Genomic DNA, 21,667 nt, shown 5'->3' on the forward strand with positions numbered 1-21,667 from the left:
TGCAATTCATTTTTGCAGACAGGAGAAAGAGCCCCCATGCATTCTTCTGAGGACATTTCATTTCTGAAAAGGGATATTTACACCTAAATGTCCTCTGCATCCCTATTTCTGACCCTGGACCACGTTCAGTTCGGCAGGCGGAACCTGTGATGGGTGGGATACAAGTAGAGGTGACACCTGTCAGTTCTGAGTCCTCTAAGCCCTTGGGCTGAGGGAATGAGAAAGACCCCAGCCCTGAGCCCCAAGCTCAGTGACTGTGCCAGGAAGCAGATTAAGCCTGGATTGTTAGCAAGACCAGAGAGGAATATAACCAGAAGATGCTAAGATTCCCAAAGTATTTGCAGGAGCAGACTCCAGCCAAACGTAGAGAGAAAACTTTCAAACTCCACAAGGGTATCCTACACAGTGGGTGGCTGTTGTCCTCTAGGGAGGTTCGGGGTAGAGCTGTTAGACAAAGGAAACCCAGGGTACTTTGAAGACAGTCTACTTGCTGGGGACAATGAGCTGCAAATGGGTGCCTGTGTGCCTCAGTTTCCCAGGGTGCTCAGTCCCTGCCTGGCCAGCTTGTGGCCTCTGGATAGCCTAGCTGGACTATGGGCCAGATCCATCCCAGGAGGGCTGGTCCTGAAGAGAGCCACCTACTCAAGACTGCACGCGCTCTGCCTGAAGCCAGCCCACCCCCGGCCTGCCCCATGACGCACACATCTTGATTTCGCACCAAACTCCTCAACCGTCAAGATTCAGCTCAAATGTCACCGCCTTTGTGAAGCCGCCCTTGCCGCTTCCATCCCCAACAGACATGGTATTTCTTCCACGGCACCTCGTGTGACCGCACGACACCCGGGCTGTAACTGTGTGACGGTGTCCCTCACTCATTAGAGTGTGGCCCCTCCAAGTCCACGTGTCATCTTTGTGATTCCAGGGTCCAGGGCCCGGCACAGTAGCTACCTGATATGTGTTTACTGAATGGAGGGGTAAATGAATTAGTGAATGAAAAAATGATGATTTCAAGTACACCTGTGGCAAGCTTGGATCTGTCTTTTGGGTAAACCGGGCATCCAGGAGGATGGCCTGAAGGGAGTGCAGCCCAAAGTGAGAGCGTTATTCTAGTTCAAGTTGGATATAGTGGGGGTCTGGCCTAAGGGGGGGAAAAATAGGTCAAGTGAGAAATACACTTATTCAGAAAATCAGATTTTAGAACTAATTGGGAATTGGGATCTGAACACAGGACCCAAGTCCGCGATTTTTCCAGGGCACCCATCAAAGAAGCTTTCCAGCTGTCACCAGCAGCCTCACGGCCTGGGGAAGGCTGGCTGCGTGGAGGGAACGGGGTGAGGACTTCTGAGTAAGACAGGCAAGAGCTCTTCCAGTCCAGCAGAAAGTGGAAGGAGAAGGTGTGTACCGCCCCAGGGGTCCTGGCAGAGGGGAGGAGGGAGGGAGCCCCAGAGAATCTGGGAAGGGCTGGCTGGACCAGCCCCTTCCTTCTTCCTCTGGCAGTCCCACCCCCTCCGGCCTCCGAGGAGAAGGGGAACCGAGCAGTGCACGCCGCCGCCGGTCCTGCAGCTTCAAGCGGTCATGGACCCGGAAGGTAGAGGAGGCTCCCAGGCCTGGCTTCCCCTTCCCTGTCTCGCCATGTCCCCTATCCTGCCTCCCTCCTCATCCCAACACATCTCAGTCTCTTACCCCCTTCAACTGCGCCTGCCCCCTATTCTCCTCCCTCCCCACTACTCTCTGCCCCCAACCTCTCTGAACCCCAAGCTCTTCTTCTGTCTCCAGGAGTCTACTTCTTACCCTTATTTCTCTTTCTATGGTTCCCCAACGAGTTCTGGGGAAGAAAGGGGCAGAAAGGGGCTGGAGCCCCCGGAAAGGAAAGGTCAGGGTGGTCTGGAGGAGGCCGCTTTTGCGAGCAGCTCTGGACTTTGCCCCTACATAGCTGGCGGGGGAGGAGGGGAGCAAAGTCCGGTCCTTTGTGCAGCCGGGTGGGGGAGGGGGCTGGAGCCCAGTGACTCTGCCTGGGGTGGGGGTGCTGTCGCTAAGGAGGCCGTGTGCACTAGGATACGGGCCAGGCTCTGGAGTCCAAAGGCTCCTGTTTGAATCTGGGCTTCACCAGGAACAGGCTGTGTGACGTTGGGCAGGTCACCTGACTTCTCAGATCCTCATTTCCTTGCATCCGTAAAATGACAATAATAGTTCCCAGCTCACAAACGACAGACTCCTGGAAGGTATCTGGCCAGTGCCTGAAAGACAGGAGGCCCCTTCCTGAGCTCTCTGCATTTTCTCTTTCCCCACCCTGGGCTGTTTCTCTCCGGCTCTGACCTGCCTCCCCTGGTCTGAGGTATCTGCTGGCCCCACACACCTGGCACCTCTGGGTTGGCTGTGGAGCCAGCTTTTGGGGTCCAAGCCAGCTTTTGGCTTAGAAATGACCTCAGAGTCAGAGCCTGGGTTCAAGTCCTATCCCTGCCACATGCTAACTGTGTGACCTCGGACAGAACCGGGACGCTTCCACTCACTGTGCCTCAGTTTCCTCATTGATGAAGTGAAAACACTGCCTTCGCTTGGGTTGTGGTTCAGATTAAATGAGATAATACTCATTGTGCCAGCTACACAGAAATCACTTGATGTCGTTATGCCGGTGATGGTGTTGATTCCCCATGTGTGTCTGTCCAGCTCTGCGCCCTCCCAGATTCTGGTCCCATCTTTGGAAGCCTTGTGGGGTCCATTTGCACCTGGACATCTCCCTGGTGTGTCAGACTCAAAGACCTCCCCCCACATCGGCTCCATTTCTTTCTTTCTTTTTTAAATTTTTTAAAATGTTTTTATTTATTTTTGGGAGAGAGAGACAGAGAGAGAGAGAGAGAGAGAGAGAGAGAGAGCATGAGCAGGGGAGGGGCAGAGAGAGAGGGAGACACAGAATCCCTAGCAGGCTCCAGACTCTGAGCTGTCAGCACAGCACCCAACGCGGGGCTCAAACTCACAAACCGAGAGATGGTGACCCGAGCCAAAGTTGGACACTTAACTGACTGAGCCACCCGGGCGCTCCACGTTGGCTCCATTTCTGTCCTTACCTCACCATCCTTCTACTTGACCTCAGGGTCATCTTTGCCCATCCTCCCTCGCACCCCAATATCCAGGCAGCTGCCGCGTCCTATGACTTGCCTTCACCAGAGTGTCACCTGAACCTCTTCCTTTTCTGTTCCCACCTCCCTCTGGGGGCGGAGCCTGCTGGAGGCTTCCTTTGTTTCAGTGCCTTCACTCTGGTGATGTTGGTGGACCTCTGGGCCAAGTCAGAAGGGTTGGCGGGGATCAATGCCCCGTGGAAATTAAGCCAGGAGGGAGCAGGCAAATTAAAGGGGTGAATCAAAAGCTGGGGACATGGGGGAAAGGGAGGGCAAGGACAGAGTTGCGGCAGAAGCAGGTGGCAGGCTGGTGGGCAAAGATGGAGAAGTCAGACTCGGCCAAAGTGTGAGCAGGGCGGGCCAGAGCGGGCCAGTCTGGGTGCTGGGTGCTGGTGCTGTGTTCTTTCCTTACAGCCTTGGGGTAGACACTTCTCACATACACATCCTGGCTCAATGTTCCTTGCCCAAGCTGTGGCAACAGCCTCCCATCTTGCATCTTTCAAGAACTCCAGGCACAATGTAAATATTTAAACGTCAAAGTGACTTCCGATCGGAAGTTTTAAGTGCTTTTCCCATTGCCCGTTGAACAAAACCCGAACTCTTTTCTGTCATTCAAGGCCTGCTCGGTCTGGCCCCTTCCTGCGGTTCAGCTCTCTACTCTTGGGTCACTCTGAAATTCTGTAGATCGGTTTCCCACTTGTGTGATGGGCGGTCCCATGTGGCCCTATTTGGAGGTAATTTCTCTTTCTAGGGAGAGAAGGAGATAAGAAAAGAACTTTATCTAGAAACTGCTGTGCTCACCAGCCTCTGTCTCCATCTGGCGTTGGCCAAATGGATCAACAAATAAATAGATGGAAGAACGAAGCTGCCAGGGTCACCCACCTGGGTTCAGAGCCATCTGGCCAGGCATCGGCTCAGGCACTCTTTGTCAGTTGCTTCACCCCCTCCTCCCTGCAGCCCTGTGATTTCTTCTCTTTTCTCTTCTTTCTTTCCTTTTTTTTTTTTTTTTTTAATCCTAAAGCTGTTTGTTGGGATAGTTCCCCACTCATGTTGACTCGGGGCTTTTAGTGCTGCTTCCATCTGAAGGAGCATCCTTCCGTGAGCCTTGCTTGTCCTTCTGTCGGCTGGCACAGGACGGTGGAGCAGCCCCCAGACAGCACCACGGTCTGCACGTGGCTGAACACGGTCGTGAGTTTGTAGCGTCCTGGGCACTTCACGCCCGTGAAGTAGGAGTTGGGGCTCTGCGCCAGGCGCTGCTTCTTGGGCTTCCTCTCCTCCTCTTCCGGGGATGGGGGCAGGAGGTCCTTGGAGGGGCATGTTCTTGTGGGCGGATCTTCGCCTCTGGAAAACCTGTGATTTCTGCGTGAAACTGACCCTCAGGTTAGCAGATTGCCTCAGGTCGCTCAGCGTGTAGGTGGCGGAGTAAGATTCCAACCCAGGTGTTTCTTTTTTGTTTGTTACTTTATTTTGAGAGAGAGAGAGAGAGAGTGCACACTCACGTGCGCACACGCACACACGAATTGGGGATGGGGAGAGAGAGAGAGAAGGAGAGAGAGAATCCCAAGCAGGCGCCACACTGTCAGCCTGGAATCCAACTTGAGACTTGATCTCAGGAACCATGAGATCATGACCTAAACCGAAACCAAGAGTTGATACTTAACCGACTGAGCCACCCAGGCGCCCCCACCCCCACCCCTGGTGTTTCTGACGCCCTGATCCAGGGTGTTCGAGGTCAGTAGGGAAGAGCCCTGGAACCGTGGGCGTGGTTTGCAGAGCTCTGAATGTTGACGTAATAAACATATGGCAATTTCAAAATATAATTTTGTGCTAGATTATGGCAGTGTGTGGTGAGGTGGGATAAGTGAGGGGACTCTGGAGCCATCCTGCCTGAGTTTATGATCCTGACTCCCCATTCCCAGCTATGTGAAATTTGTGAACTTTGGGTGCTACTTGCCCTTTCAGTGCCTCAGTTTCCACAACTGTAAAATGGAGGAAATAATGGGACCTATCTCAAAGGGTCGTTGTGAGGATTGAATATGTCTATATATACATGTAAGATGCTTGGCACAGTGCTTCAGAAGGACTGTGAAAGTGTTAGCTGTTGTTTTATTTTATTTAAGTAATTTTTACCCCCAACATGGGGCTCAAACTCACAACCGCGAGATCAAGAGTTGTGTGCTTCACCGACTGAGCCAGCTAGGCACCCCCATCCTTTTTTTTTTTTTTTGTAGTATTTATTTATTTTGAGAGAGACAGAGCAGGGGAGGGGCAGAGAGCGAAGGAGAGACAGAGAATGTCAAGCAGGCTCCGTGCTGTCATCACAGAGCCCGACCCAGGGCTTGAACCCACGAACCGTGAGATCATGACCTGAGCCGAAATCAAGAGTTGGACGCTTAACCGACTGAGCCACCCAGGAGTCCCCTGACTTGGGTTTAGGTGGAACACATACCACCCCCATAGCTGCCGACACAGTCCACATTGTCACACACAAAAATAAGAACACACTTGTTACACTCATCTTGGGTGTGTTCGCAGGAGCAAGTTAAACGACCGAAGGAAAGAGGAAGGTGTGGAAGTTCTCATTTTGGCCTCGTCCCTCACGACCAGGAGCCACCATCCACTTAGGGCCACGCAGAAGCACAGTAAGAATCAGTCCACCGTCCAGACAAGAACAGCAAAAGTGCCCATGGGGGGAAATCTTCATATATTCTGCCAGGGTCATCGCTTTATCTGTATCTTTTTACATGATTTGTAACGAAAAAAGGTGCAAGAGGGATGCCTGGCTGGCTCAGGCGGAAGAGTACACGGCTCTTGTCATGAGTTCGAGCCCCATGTTGGGTGTAGAGATCACTTAGATAAATAAAACTTAAGGAAGGAAGGAAGGAAGGAAGGAAGGGAGGGAGAAAGGAAGGAAGGAGGTGGGAAGGGAGGGAGGAAGGAAGTGCAGGCAAGAAATATGCCATGATGCTTTGCATCCCCTCAGGAACAGGGATGCCAATTATTTTAAATTTTATGTATTTATGTACTTATGTATTTATTTTTAATTTTAAATTTACATCCAAATTAGCTAGCATATAGTGCAACAATGGTTTCAGGAGTAGATTCCTTAGTGCCCCTTACCCATTTAGCCCATCCCTCTTCCCACAACCCCTCCAGGAACCCTCAGTTTGTTCTCCATATTTATGAGTCTCTTCTGTTCTGTCCGCCTCCCTGTTTTTATATTATTTTTGTTTCCCTTCCCTTATGTTCATCTGTTTTGTCTCTTAAAGTCCTCCTATGAGTGAAGTCATATGATGTTTGTCTTTCTCTAATTTCACTTAGCATAATACCCTCCAGTTCCATCCACTGAGATCATGTGAGATCAGTTGCAAATGGCAAGATTTCATTCTTTTTGATTGGCGAGTAATACTCCGTTGTATATATATACCACATCTTCTTTATCCATTCATCCATCGATGGCCATCTGGGCTCTTTCCATCCTTTGGCTGTTGTCGATGGTACTGCTATAAACATGGGGGTGCATGTGCCCCTTCGAAACAGCACACCTGTATCCCTTGGATAAATGCCTAGTAGTGTAATTGCTGGGTCGTAAGGTAGTTCTATTTTTAGTTTTTTGAGGAACCTCCATACTGTTTTCCAGAGTGGCTGCACCAGCTTTCATTCCCATTAATTTTTTAATGTTTACTTATTTTTGAGAGAGAGAGAGCCCATGCTTGAGCAGGGGAAGGGCAGAGCAAAGGAGACAAGATCCTAGGCAGCCTCCACGTTGACAGCAGAGAGCCCGATGTGGGACTTGGAGTCATGGAACCACGAGATCATGACCTGAGCCAAAGTCAGACGCTTAACCTACTGAGCCACCCAGGTGCCCCGAGATGCCAATTTTAATGAAATTCTGGACAGCCAATTAAGAGATCTAAGTTACAGCCCACAGGATAAAACTATAATCTCTGAAGTCTGGGCACCTTGAGAGAACTTTTACATATGACAACCGCAAGGGTAGAAGGCAGGACAGGGCGTTACAGCCGCCCTCTGGGTGGCAGTTTCTAGGCAAGGTCTCCTCTGGCAGTTGCCAAAACAGCTCTCCCTTCTCTGAAGTTCCTTTCAGTAACAGCTGCTTCCCTCAGGAATCCCTTTTGTTGGAAATGCATGGGGTGGGGAGGCTGAAGCAAACCAGAGGTATTTGTTTATTTTTCACAAACGGAACACGGAGCCTGTAACATTCTCACTCAGCGATTCACACGCCGAACGATGGATCTCAAAGGCTCCGAGAGAGTAACCCCTGCTGGCGGAGGCTTCGTGGGGTTCCCAAAGCACCCGGCCTGGAGAGGGGAGACCTGGGTCCACCCTGGTCATTGTCCTGCTGTATCATTTCCTGGCTCTGCTCTGTAGGTAGTTTCCTCTACATTTCTGGGTCTCAGATCTCCACCTGTAAATATGAGTGAGCTCGAGCTTGAGGAACTGGGGGTAGGATTTGTGACAACGTGCCAGGCCTGTAGGCACGGACCCATGGTAGAGATGATTCTTTTCCTGCACTTCAGAAGCTCTCAGCTTTACTACAAATTAAAATTATGTTACCACATTGCAGTTAGAATCTTGGGGTGGGGGGAGGGCAGCCAAGGCATCAGCATCTTGCAGAGCTCCCCAGATGATTCCATTGGGCAGCCAAGGTTGAGCAGGACTGCCTTACCCATCCTAAAAAAACTTTCCTTGGGGCGCCTGGGTGGCTCCGTTGGTTAAGCATCCAGCTCTCGATCAAGCTCAAGTCCTGATCTCACGTTTGTGAGTTCAATCAAGTCGGACATTGGGCTCTGTGCTGGGCGTGAAGCCCACTTCAAAACAAAACAAAACAAAACAAAACAAAACAACCCACAACTTTCCTTGACCCTATGTCAAATGACGGTCCTCTCTTCCCCTTTCTCTCTTTCTTTTTTCCCTTCCTCTCTCTTTCTTTTTTCCTTCCTTCTTACCTTCCTTCCTTCCTACCTTCCTTCCTAACTTTTTTCATTATAAAGATTTTTCAAACAAAAATAAACAGAAAAAGATGATGAACCCTCATGTACCCATCATGCAAGCCTCAACAACCACCAACTTTTGGCCAGCCCAGCTCAATCCACACCATTTCTACTTTCTACCTTTCAGAATTACCTTAAAGTAAAGCCGGCTGTCCAGTCTTTTCATACATGAACATCTTGACGTGCATCTCCTAAGAACACATAAGGATGTTTCTTTTTATTGCAACCACAATACAATTATCACAACTAACTTTTCTTTACAATGAAGTTAAAAAAAAAAGATCCTTAATGTGGGGCGCCTGGGTGGCTCAGTTGGTTCAGCATCAGACTCTTGATTTCAGCTCAGGCCATGATCTCATGGTTTGTGGGGTCGAGTCCCGCTTGGGATTCTCTGTCCCTCTCTCTCTGCCCCTCTCCCCAGCTTGTGCTCTCTGTCTCTTTGAAAACAAATAAACTTAAAAAAAAAAAGTCCTTAATATTATCAAACATCCAGTCGGTGTCCAAATTTTCAGTTGTCTCATTAATGCTCTAATTTGGTTTCACTTTGTTTGAATTAGGATCCAAATAAGATCTGTATGTTGCAGTCGATTAGCATGTGTTTTAAGATTCTTTAAAAAACTTTTTTACATTTTATTTTAGTTTTTAAAAATGTTTATTTAAAAAATTTTTTTTTAATGTTTATTTATTTTTGAGAGAGATAGAGACAGAATGTAAGTGGGTTAGGGGCAGAGAGAGAGGGAGACACAGAATCCGAAGCAGGCTCCAGGCTCTGAGCTGTCAGGACAGAGCCCGATGTGGGGCTTGAACTCACAAGCTGTGAGATCATGACCTGAGCTGAAGTCAGACGCTCAACTGACTGAACCACCCAGACACCCCGAAAAATGTTTATTTTGAGAGAGAATTTTGTTTGCCAGCATGTGAGCAGGGGGAGGGGCAGAGAGAGAGAGGAGAGAAAGAATCCCAAGCAGGCTCCATGCTGTCAGGGGCTCGATCCCACAAATCATGAGATCATGACCTGAGCCCAAACCAAGAGTCAGACACTTAACCGACTGAGCCACACAGGTGCCCTTACAGATTTTAGTTTTAAGTAATCTCTGCACCCAACATAAGGCTCAAACTCACGACCCCGAGATCAATGCTCTACTGACTGAGCCGGCCAGGCACCCCTGTTTTAAGATTCTTTTAACCTTTTCTTTTTCTTGCACTGTACTTGTTGGAAAAATTAGACTGTCCTCTGGTAGAGTTTCCTATGGTCTGAATTTTGCTGGCTGTATTCCCATGGTAGAGTTTAACATGTTCCTCTGCCCTCTGGTTTTCTTGTAAATTGGTGGTTGCATCTAGAAGTCTGATCTTACTCTGGGTTGCCTATTTGGGCAAGAGTATTGCTGGGTGGTGATGTGCTCTCCTGTCAGAAACGCCCGGTATCTAGTTGTCTTTCTTCCTGATTTTCAGTGCCCAGAGTTCACTGGGGTGCAAGGTGGTGCCTGTCTTTTTTTTTTTTTTAAAGTAGGCTCCCCAGCCAGCACGGAGCCCAATATGGGGATTGAACTCACGACCCTGAGATCAAGTCAGATGCTTAAGAGTCAGATGCTTCACTGACTGAGCCACCCAGGCACCCGTGCCAACAGGTTATTGCCATCCTTCCAACCCTATGCCATTTAGAGTTCATTCCCAACCCCCGACAACCACTATTCTGATGTCTGTCTCTTTGATTTGCCTTTTCTGGACATTTCATATAAATGAAGGCAGGAGGTGTGGACTTGTGTGAGCACAAGTGAGCATAGGTTCTTTTTTTTTCTCTCTTTTTTTTTTTTTTTAATAATCTCTACACTCAACATGGGGCTCCAACTCATGACCCCAAGATCCAGACTCACTTGTTCTACTGACCAATCCAGCCATGCCTTGGAGCATGGGTTCTTAGCCCTTATGTGCATCTGTATCACAGGGGAAGCTCTTCCAAAACTTGGATGCCTGGGACCCACCCAGAAAGATTCTGATTCGGTTGGTCTGGGCTGGGGCTGAGCAGCAGACTGAAAAGCTCCCCGGGGAGCAGGGCCCCCTGCTCTCTCAGCTTCTGCCAAGTAGAGTGGTCACACCCACCGCCACCACTTCCTCTCCTCCCATGCACTCCTTGACCATGACCATGTGGCTTCTGCCCCCACTACCCAGTGCTAAGACTGCTCTGGCAATGGCCTCCCAGCTGCTAAGTCTTATGCCCATTTGCAGCCTTCCTTCTATTTGCTTCTGCTCACATCCTACTTCTTGAAACCCTCGGCTCCAGACGCCCACTCCCTCCTGGTGCCACTTCTCTTTTTAAATACTGGTGCTTCCCAGAGCCCTCCTCTTCTTACCTGACCTGATGATCTTACGAGTTGCTATGCTTAGTCATCACCCATGTCTGCTGGTGGCTCCAAAATCCCCGTTCCTCACCCAGTGTCTCTCCGAACTCCAGGTCCCACCATCAGGACACGGTCACGCACGTTTTCCTGCTGGCAGCGCAACCTTAACATCTGCAAAGCCGAAGCCACTCTTTCCCCCCAGCTCTGCTGCTTATTTATACGCTGTGGCACCAGGGCACGACGCAGGACGCTCCTTGACATCCAGCGTCTGTACTTGTAAAATGGTAATAATTCCCTGTGGTGGGTTTCCGAGGAGAGAGCCTGAGAGAAGTGCGGTGCCCACGGCGGGCACGCGGGCTGCTGGTTTACTGCTGTCCCCATCCTCCACCCTGAACTTCTCCTTATGTCAGTTTTCAGCTACTCACGGCAGAAACCCAAGGATTCTGCATCTCATGAGCTGCTAATTCCGGTGGCTCCTACAGCTTTCACGTTTGCCCCTGTTTGCTATTCCTATGGTTCCTGCCCAAGTTCAGGGCTTCGTCTCTTTTTTTGTCTGGCCAATCGCCTCAGCCTCCTTTTGCCTCCCAACCTGTCTCCAGTTGGTGGATGAAGTTATTCTTCTAGAACAAAATCATAATTCTATAATTTTCTTGCTTGGGGCACCTGTCTGGCTCAGTTGCTAGAGCATGCGACTCTAATTAAAAAAAAAATTTTTTTTAATGTTTATATTTATTTTTGAGACAGAGACAGAGCATGAGCGGGGAGGGGCAGAGAGAGAGGGAGACATCGAATCCAAAGCAGGCTCCAGGTTCTGAACTGTCAGCACAGAGCCTGATGTGGGGCTTGAACTCGTCAACCGCGAGATCATGACCTGAGCCGCTCAGACGCTCAACCGACTGAGCCACCTATCCCGTCCTTAAATTTTTTTAATGTTTATTCATTTTTGAGAGACAGAGTGTGAGTGGGGGAGGGGCAGAGAGCGAGGGGCTCGAACTCACAGACAGTGAGATCATGACATGAGCTGAAGTCAGACACTTAACCGACTGAGCCACCCAGGTGCCCTTTCGAGCACGTGACTCTTGATCTCAGGGTTGTGAGTTCGGGCCCCATGATGGGTGTAGAGATTACTTAAAAATGAAACCTTAAAAAAAATAATAATTCTCTTGCTTAAAATTCCGTGATGGCCCCGAAGTTCTGTCCAAATTGCTGAGCTAAATAATTCATCCTTCTTCACTCTGGCCATCCCTTTTCTTCCCTGAAGTCCTCCCTTACAAACTTTCTCTCTTTTCTTACTTTTGAGCCTTGAACACCTGCTTTTTCAGCCTGAAATGTCTCCCCACCCCCTCCCTACCTCATAACTCTGCCTGGAAAACATTACTCATCCTTCAAGGCCACTAAAACCACCTCCCCCTTTCCTCCTGGACACTTAGTCATTTCTTCGTCTTTGCTCCCACGACCCTTGGTAAATGTTCAGCCACCCTTTGGCAAACACATCTGCTATGTGCCAGACAGTGTTCCCGAGGGCTTTGCAAATATTAACGCACTTAATTTCCATACAACCCTGTGAGGCGATTATTTTTGTTATCCCTGTCACAAAGGAGGCACCCTTGAGGCCCTGGAGATGTTCAGTCACTTGCCCAAGATAACTCAGCTGGAGGCGGCTGGGGCAGTATTGGAACGCAGGCCGTATGGCCCCAGTCTGGGTTCTGGTTCCTCGAACTGGGCGGCCTCTCTACTTGGATGAATATCATTGAACACCTAGTGTGAAGCTAAATAACATGAAATCGCCAATACGTGACCATCTTTGACCTGTAAAAGCGGCACATTTGTATGGTTTGGTGTGTTAGGCACTTGAGACAGAGCAGAGAACTCTCTGGATGGACACACTTCTGTCCCTAGAGAGACAACAGTAGAGCGTGGATGAAGAACAAGGAGTCGACTGCGCATGTGGCCTGATTTAGGAGGTGTGTGAGCGCCCCTGCCGAGGAACTGATGCCCCAGAGAAGACCTGAAAGAGGTGTAGAGGAGTTTGGGGTGAGGGGAAGAAGGGAAGGGACTTCCAGGCAGAGGCACAGGCTTGGAACAACATAGGCTGAGGCCCAAAAGCTAAGAGGAAGAGCTGCCCATTCTGTCACCCAGAAATTACTCCTTGGCGCAGAGCAGGTGTTCAATAAGGACTTGTCAAAAAAGTAAATGAAAACGGGGGTGCCTGGGTGGCTCAGTTGGTTAAGCGTCCGACTTCGGCTCAGGTCACGATCTCGCGGTCTGTGAGTTCAAGCCCCACATTGGGCTCTGTGCTGATGGCTCAGAGCCTAGAGCCTGTTTCGGATTCTGTGTCTCCCTCTCTCTCTACCCCTCCCCTGCTCATGCTCTGTCTCTCTCTGTCAAAAATAAAAAATCAACATTAAAAAAAAAGACTAAATGAAAACAACGGAGAGAAGGGTCAGCTGGAACTGACACAACGAAAGCGGGGATCTAAGCAGGAGAGTGACGTACTGTTTTATTGTCTTCAAGTCAGGTTTAATGAGGTATCATTACAGAGAGCAAAATTCACCCTGTTTTATGTTTAGTTCTATGAGTCTTGACAAACGCATCAGTGGTGCAGCCACCATCAGAGACAAAATATAGTTCAGTCCTATCCAAACCCCCCCACCACTACCGCCCTCCGGGGGGGGGGGGCTGCTCCTTTGTGGCCCGCCCCTCCCCCACCCCGCCCCAGGAAACCACCAGTCTGTTCTCTTGCTGTGGTTTTTGCCTTTTCCAGAATGTCATGTGGATGAACTCAAATACCATGTAGCCTTTAGAATCTGACTCCTTTACTTAGAATACATTGGAAACGTGTCCCTGTCTTTTGTGTGTTTGTGTGTGTGTGTGTGTGTGTGTGTGTGTGTGAGTGTGTGTGTGAGTGCTCGGTTCCTTTCTTTGTTGCCCAGGAGAATTACCCTGCAGGGGAGTCTCACAGCTTGTTTACCATATACTCACCGGGTGATGGATTCAGATTCACTTTAAAAAGCAAACACCACTGCATCTGGTATGGATGGAGTGGGAGCTTCCGCGTCTCTGCCCTACGTCCGCTGGCTGGACGGTGAACGGTGGAGATGGAAACCACGTCTTTGTCGGTTTTACTGTCGGCTCCCAGCACCCGCCAGGGCACAGACGGTTCTGAGGGAGGAATGGAAGCCACATGGGGCAGAGTGTGGGACAGAAGGGCCAGGTGCAATCACTGAGAGTGAGGGTGGGGGGTGGGGGGCGCGGCGTGCAGATTGGGTGCTTGGCGTTGGGGGAGAAAGGCTGGGCAAGAAGGGCCTTATTCTGAGAGTAGAGCAAACCAGAATGCCTGGTCTTCGACTTGGAGCAAAATGAGGAAGCAAAACAAAACCCTGCAACGTGCTATCCAGCCTTCTCCCCCCTCCCCCAGAGGGGCCACGAGTTCTGTCCTTGGCTCGAGCACCGGAGGCTTCAGGTCTCCTCCTGGCCGACAGATGGCGATGTCGCACCGTGTCTGAGCTCGGCCTCTGCCGTCACCCACTCATTCAACAGACATGAGGGGCCCGTTAGCGGCTACACGCTGGCGGGAACTACCACCTTGTCCGCAACTCTTTTTTTTTTACAGGGAAAGGACTCACCCACACTCCTGAAGCTGTGCCTCATAGAGCAAGGGCTCAAACCCAATTTTCCCCTGCACCTTCCTCCTTGTACCGCCCCCATCTCTAGAGAGAGGACAGTTTGTGGAAACATCAGGCGTGGGAGGAGTCTACAAGCAAGAGAGCAAAGGCAGAGGGGCCCGGTTGGTCTGACCCTGCCACCAATTTGCTGTGTGACCTCAGCCGACCTGCCTCTCCCCAGTCTCCACATCTGTAAAAAGCCGAGCTTCCAGCTGGAAAACCCTTGGTGCTGTGGAGCACACACATTCTGCTGGAAGCTTCCACTCACAACTAATCCTCCTATGCCAGGCAGACTGGAAAGGCTGCTGGTGACTTTTAGGTGCCTTCTCTTCCAGTTGATAAATAGCTGTTGATCTAGCACTAGGTTTGACACATAAAATACAGGCCACTCAGTTAAACTTGAATTTCAGATAATCGGATAAATTTTAAGTGTAAGTATGTTCTAAATATCACCTAGGATATATTTATACTAAAAAAAGGGGGGTGCCTGGGTGGCTTAGTCGGTTAAGTGCGCAACTTGGGTTCAGGTTCATGATCTCACGGTTCGTGGGTTCGAGCCCTGCATGGGGTTCTCTGCTGACAGCTCAGAGCCTGGAGCCTGCTCTGGATTCTGTGACTCCCCCCCCTCTCTGCCCCTCCCCTGCTCACTCTCTGTCTTTCTCTCTCAAAAATTTTTTTGACAAGTTAAAAACAGGGGCACCTGGGTGGCTCAGTCAGTTAAGTGTCCGACTTCGGCTCAGGTCATGATTTCACGGTTCGGGGGTTCAAGCCCTGCATCGGGCTCTGTACTGACAGCTCAGAGCCTGGAGCCTGCTTTGGATTCAGTGGCCCCAACCCCCCCACCCACCCCCCCGCCCCCGCCCGCACTGTCTCTCTCTCTCTCAAAAATAAATACACATTACAAGTAAAACAATTTTAAAAATTTAAAAACAAACTTGATGTTTGTCAGAAATTTAACTAGGTGCTCTGTATTTTTATTTCCTTAATGGGACAACCTTGTCCTGCCCACAAACCCCTCTTCCAGGACCCCCACGTCTTCGTCCTGATTGGCTAGTCCCCAATGTAGCTGGTTGTTAAAAGTTCTCTTTCCCCCCCTAAGGTTTTATTTTTAAGTAATCTCTACACCTAGCACTGGGCTCCAACTGGAAACCGGGAGATCAAGAGCCACAGGCTCCCTGGCCGGAGCCAGCCAGGCGCCCCACTGGTCGTTACATGTTTTGACAACCACCTCTGACTACGGGAGAGGGGGCCAAAGCATAACCTGTTCTCTGTCTTTCCTTCCCAGGCCTGGCGCTGCTGCTGCCCCCCGCCACTCTGGCCGCCCTGGCAGACAGCTGGCTCCGAGAGGACTGCCCAGGTCCCAACCACGCAGCCTTGGTGACGGGGGCAGCCCCCGCGCAGGCGGCGCTGTGGGCCAAGTCCGCCGGCATACTGGCCGGGAGGCCTTTCTTCGATGCCATCTTCGCCCAAGTCAACTGCCAGGTCTCCTGGCTCCTCCCCGAGGGCTCCAAGCTGGCGCCCGTGGCCCAGGTGGCCGAGGTCCGGGGCCCCGCCCACTGCCTGCTGCTGGGGGAGCGGGTGGCCTTGAACGCGCTGGCCCGCTGCAGCGGGGTGGCCAGCGCCGCGGCCGCGGCAGTGGAGGCCGCGCGGGGGGCCGGCTGGGCCGGGCACGTGGCGGGCACGAGGAAGACCACGCCAGGCTTCCGGCTGGTGGAGAAGTACGGGCTCCTGGTGGGCGGGGCCGCCGCCCACCGATACGACCTGGGAGGGCTGGTGATGGTGAAGGACAACCACATCCTGGCAGCCGGTGGTGTGGGAAAGGTGCGTGTCCGGCCGGGCCCCTGCCCCGCCCCGCTCCCACCTCCCCCGCTGCAGCCCTTCCCCTCTACCTGAGACTCCCCGACCACGCCCTGGGGGGTTGGGGGGTCTGCTAGACCCCTCACGCGGTCCCCCCTCCCCCCCCCCCCCCATGTAAAAGAAGTGATCCTGATGCCAGACGTTCTCTTGAACCCAAGCTTGTTATCCCCCCGGGGCCCTTCCAACACCAGGCCCAGCTCACTGTGCCCCGTGTCAAGTGCCCCTGTCCTCGCCCTCACCCTCCCGTCCCTCTGCCCGACAGGCGGTTCGAGGCGCCCGGCAGGTGGCCGACTTCGCCCTGAAGGTGGAAGTCGAGGTGGGCAGTCTGCGGGAGGCTGTGGAGGCGGCCGAGGCAGGCGCAGACCTCGTCCTGCTGGACAACTTCAAGCCCGAGGTAAGGTGGGGTCTGCTTCCCGGGAAGGGGCCGCCGTCCCGCGCAGTCACCTCCCCACCGGCTTGTGTTTGTGTCCCGCAGGAACTGCACGCCACGGCCGCTGCGCTGAAGGCCCGCTTCCCGAGTGTGGGCGTGGAGGCCAGCGGGGGCATCACCCTGGCCAACCTGCCTCAGTTCTGCGGGCCCCACATTGACGTCATCTCCCTGGGGATGCTGACCCAGGCTGCCCCGGCCCTGGATTTCTCCCTCAAGCTGTTTGCGGAAGGCGCCACTCCAGTGTGCCACGCCTACCGGAACTAAAGCCAAAGAGGGCGCCCCTGGCAGGGGAATCACAGGGTTTCTTGGGCCCCGGGAGTCTGCAGTACAGGACTCTCCGGGCGTTAGCCTGGGCTGACGTCTGGCTCTGCCTATGTGGGGGTGGAGGGGCTGATTTCACCTCTGCTCATCTGTAAAATGGGTCTGATAAATGATCAACCTTATGGATTTCTTTGGGTGATAATTAACACATAAGAAGTGTTCAGTAACTCTTAGAAATTCCCATAGTCCGTCGATTCTGAGATAGGCTTTTTTTCACATATTACCTTCTCCCGCATCAAAGTGCGTCTTTAACCAATGGCGTCTAGTGGTCACCGTCAGCCAGGCATCAGTAATCACATAGCCATGCATCATGGCCCTAGCATGCAGCTTGTAGATAAAACATGATAACAATCTATGTTTGAAATAAGTCCCAGACAGCTCTTTTAGCAAATACCAGAAAGAACTGGTACATAAGAAAACATTGGTCGAAGTGTAATTGACAAGTCTCTTTTCCAGTAATGTGTGTGTTTTAAGGTCAATGGCAGTTTATATTTGAGGGTATATGGCATCAGGTCTGGTATTCAGCTAGAACATTCCACTGGGTCGATGCCCGTGTTGTACTGGGTATTCAGTATGTTCCCTCTCTCCTCTGACTCCTGTTACCACCTCCTTGGAGGAGGTGAGAACCTGACCATTCACTTCCAGGGGTTCCAACCTAGATGTGTGTCGCCATTGGGTGCCGAGGGCCTTTTAGGTTCTGGTCCCATAGCGCTATCATCAGCTGGGAAAGGAAGGTGGGCAGCTGGGGCCAGAGCAGAGGTCACCTGAGGGAGGAGGGATGGGGCAAGTGGAAGTCCATGTTCAGACATCAACTTTTCCTGGCTAAGTCAAGACTCAGGGGTCTAAGCAGAGGATATAAATCCAGCTTCCTAAACACACTCACACACCTGAGGTATCACTCACTTGTTTGGCTACTGTACCCTCACTTCAAGCCCGGGAGCTCGCCTCTCTCTAACCCTTCGGGCAGGAAAGGACATGAGGAGTCCCTCAGGGCAAAGCGGCTCCTGAGGTGACTTTCCAGAAGGGCTCCCTTCTGGAGCCACCTCTTCCCTCCTAGAACCCACTGTCTTCTCTGCCCTTTGCCAGGAGGAGAGAAAAACAGCTTGTCCACAAAGCCCCTTCCCCAGGGAGAGCCTGGGGGGTCCCAGGCTGCCTTGAGGGTGGTAACCTACCCCTTCCCCCCCTCGTCAGTGCTGGAGAGCCCTTGCTGGGAAGGGAGCAGATCAAGAAAACAATGAGCTCATCTCAGATGTGAAAGCCCCAGACTAGCCAAGACCATCATTCACACACTAATTATGCACTGAGTGCCTGCTGTGGCCAGGCTGAGAGCACAGAGTGGAGAATAATCTAGCAAAGATGCCGGGCGGAAGTGGTAAGCTGCTGCCTTTGGTGATGCCCTGGTCTGAAGGGACCATTCTCACAGGACACAGCCCAGTCGTGCCACCTGGGGCCGCACCTGTTCTCTTTAATACACACTTCCACCCCTGGGTCCTCCTGTCCTTTCTCCAGGGAAAACAGTCATGGTCGGCTAGGCAGACTTCCCGGCTCTGGAAGAATTTAGATCTCTGAGCCTCAGATCCCCAGACCCGGAGAGGCATAACTGAAAACCGATAGAACTGGGGGGATGGGGGGGGCACTTCTGAATATCAAAATAAGGAAGTCAGGATTCCTGGATGTGCTGGGAATGGGAAGGCAAAACCCTTGGGGTCCAGGAGGGAATCAGTGCCTGACAGAGGCAGAAGGGAGAAATGTACCAGGAATCTCAAACTCAAAGCCTCCGGGACCTAAGCTGATAAAATACTTGGGAGAAGCTGGAATGAGACAAAGCTGAGTGGGCGGCGGCCAACGGCACCCAGCAAATCCCAATTAAGACAGAAAAAAGAAATTTACCAGGCTGAGTCTCAGGCTGCCTTGAAGGCAGAAATGGGTCAGCCCTACCGGCACCTCCAGATCGGAGAGCTGGGAGAGGATTCCATTACCAGAGGAAAAGGAAATGGATCCTGAGCAGGCAAAAACAACACATGCCTTCCTTGCCAGGGAGTGGATTTCCAGGCAGAGGGGAGGGCAAGGGCAAAGGCTCAGAGGTGGGAAATGACTTGGATTGTTTGGTGGAAGATTTGAAGATGGGATCAAGAGAGGCGAGATGGCTGGGAGCTGGGCTGGGTCCAGACCACGAGATGGTAGGTCAGAGGACTTGGACTCGGTCCCGAGAACAATCAGACCGAAGCTGGAAAGTGAGATAAGCATATTTGCAGTTTAGACCGAGTCCGTGGCACAAAGATGCGTTCGAGGGGGCTGCAGTGGCTGCAGGGAGCCCAGGAGGAGGCCGATGCAGCCCCTCAGAGCTCTGAATGTGGGTTGTGGCAATGCGGGTGGAGAGAAGGGACTGCGGTCAGAGGGAACAGCATGCGCAAAGGCTCAGAGGGCAGGTGGAGCCCCATGGGTTCGTGGCAGTAGGAAGAGTTGGGTGTGGCTGTGGGAGTTGGGGGGTGGGGTGGAAGGAGCGGGGGGGGGGGCAGGATTGGGAGAAGAGAAATCTCACACCTCACCTGATATCACCCTGTCTATCGGGTACACTTCCTTCTTGCCTGGCCAGCCTGGGATTGGGTTTGGATGATTTCTCCCAAGCTGCCCATGCCCAGTAAGACCCATGCTCATCATGGCGAGTGTGCCCATCAAATCGGGTGCTGCAGTCAGCATATAATGCACCATCAACGCTGGCTGGTGGGTGGGCGGGAACACCCATTGCCTGAGCGCAGTTGCTCAGCCCGGGTAGGTGGGTCTCTTTCCCTCAGTGCTCATGAGGGGTGGGGGTGAGCGTCTCTATTTTACCCGTGAGGAAGCTGAGGATTTATGAAGTTGAGAGAGCTTCTCAGGGTCGTACATCAATAAAGTGGCGGAGCCGGGTTTGAAATCCGTCAGCCACTCATTCAATAAATATGTATTCAACACCTACTATGGTGCCAGGCACAATTCGAGACGGTGGATATACAACAATGAGTAAACAGACAAAAATCCCTGTCCTTGTGGAGTTTATATTCTATCTGGGGGGGTACGGGGGGGGGGACGCGGCGGGGGGGTGGGGGGTGAGGTGGAGACTAGACAATGAAAATATTTGTACCTAAGAATACCACATGTCGAGTCCCCTCTTGACCACCAGAGGGCACTGCGATCACACCACCTTTCCTTTCTCTGCTTCCATCTTCCTTTCTGGGCTCCAAAGATACCGGCCAAGGAGGCTATGAATACACAGTGCAGCTGCTCAAGGATGGAAACGGAGGAGAGGTGTGCCACAGTTCCTTCTTCCACCCACTTCCCCAGCTTACTCCCCTCACCACATCTCCATCCAACCGCTCAAGGTCTCTCAGCGATTTTATAAGGCCCTGTGGACTCCAGAGGTTACCCAAGTGTTATTCACTCACCAACCCATCCACCCTGCTTCCATGTCCTCGTCCCTGTTCCCAGCCCTCCACCCGCCAACTGGGGCATCGAGTCCAGCGGGGGCCGGGGCCGGGGCCGGGGAAGGCAAAGAGGTCACACCAGGCTGACAGAGTCAGTGAACTCAGTGGGCATGAGTTTTAGCGTGCCAAGGCCAGTTAAAAACTGAAGGCATTTAAAAACGGCAGGACATTATTAGCAGACCAAACCGTATCTGAAAGCAATTCAACTTCAGATCTTTAAAAGATCCCACTGTGGCATTATGTGGTGTGGACACATATATTAATTTATCGCCAGCCCTTCAAGACAATATAGTAGGTAAAATTCCATAAATATTTCAGTACCTGTGGACTCTGTTCCAATCACTTCCCGAGTAATAGATCATTTTGGCAGTTACTTGGCAACATTTTAAGACCTGCTTTCTGAGGCCCTAAGTAGCTCAGCTTGTAAAACCAATCTACAAAGTACTGAAGGGAATCTGACTGTAAGGCTGTGAATAACGTCTCCATTGATCCCTGTACACCTCAGATTTATGCCAGATGATGAGGGCTTTCTTCATTTCAGGTATGTAGTGCTGTTTAGACCACTGGAATCCAGTACAGCGCTCCTGGAAAATGATCAGAAGCAGAGATCCTCAAACATATCTCTATTTGGTGGATTGCCGGGTAACCTCTTTTCCTCTCTCCCAGCAATTCAGCTGAGGGATTCCAAAGCCTTAGACAGTACCAACAAAGAGCTACCCCGCAAGCCACTTGCTTCTTGATATTTGGTTGCTTTTTAGCCAAAGGAGAGCAGTTTTGTTCGAATAATATACCAGTATGTGAAGGACAATGCTGATTTCCTAAAGGCTGGATAAAAATCGTTCTTCCCATATGAACAAACAACAATAAAAGCCCCTTAACTGTAATCTCACCAAGAACCAAAACTATGTCATTTTTAGTTTTTGCATGATTTGCTTTGTTTTCTCGAATGTTGCGAGCCGGAAGGGGAATTTATTGAGATTTGGCAGTTTTTTAGGTAAAGGATTGTACTTGACACAGTTTTGTATTTGTGGTAAAGTAACTACCCAAATAGACGGATGATTTCGGGGGCTAAACCAAGACTTGAATTTTTTTTTAATTCCAATCTAATTAATTCTAATGAATGAAAAGTGTATTGGGGAAGACAGAGAAGGTGCAAGAAAACTGTTTTCCATGACGTGTCTGTGGCAACAATTCAGGGAAGCTCTGCATACAATAATTAAAAGAGAACCAACAGTTAATTTATCTTCACCTTTATTTTTCATTTGTTAATTAATTCAGGTACCACGGTATAAAATGGAGAAGTGAAAATCTCTATGCACTCCCATTCCCTGGAGAGAACCACTTTTAAGAAGTTTTTAATTCTTCTGGTGGCTCTCTTGAATTGTAAAGATGATCCTTTATAGCTTTTAAAGCTCTATGGACTCCCTGTATGAAGGAGAAAGAATTTAGCTTATACACACTTTTTT

At 51.1% G+C, this 21,667-nt stretch overlaps 2 protein-coding genes across 2 annotated transcripts; one reads left to right on the top strand and one right to left on the bottom strand.

Annotated features, from left to right (window-relative positions):
• The first annotated feature begins 1,472 nt into the window (after window positions 1-1,472).
• On the top strand, window positions 1,473-16,862 carry QPRT (quinolinate phosphoribosyltransferase). Its single transcript, XM_042971964.1, has 4 exons — window positions 1,473-1,588; window positions 15,418-15,953; window positions 16,252-16,383; window positions 16,465-16,862. The coding sequence occupies exons 1-4, from the start codon at window positions 1,576-1,578 to the stop codon at window positions 16,681-16,683; spliced, it is 900 nt and encodes a 299-aa protein (XP_042827898.1). The 5' UTR covers window positions 1,473-1,575; the 3' UTR covers window positions 16,684-16,862.
• LOC107180802 (40S ribosomal protein S27-like) lies at window positions 4,072-10,027 on the bottom strand. Its single transcript, XM_042971624.1, has 2 exons — window positions 10,003-10,027; window positions 4,072-4,485 (listed from the first exon to the last, which is right to left on the bottom strand). The coding sequence occupies exons 1-2, from the start codon at window positions 10,025-10,027 to the stop codon at window positions 4,181-4,183; spliced, it is 330 nt and encodes a 109-aa protein (XP_042827558.1). The 3' UTR covers window positions 4,072-4,180.
• Window positions 16,863-21,667: the final 4,805 nt, after the last annotated feature.

This window comes from Panthera tigris, chromosome E3 (genome assembly GCF_018350195.1).
Source record: "Panthera tigris isolate Pti1 chromosome E3, P.tigris_Pti1_mat1.1, whole genome shotgun sequence".
Taxonomy (NCBI): Eukaryota; Metazoa; Chordata; class Mammalia; order Carnivora; family Felidae; genus Panthera; species Panthera tigris.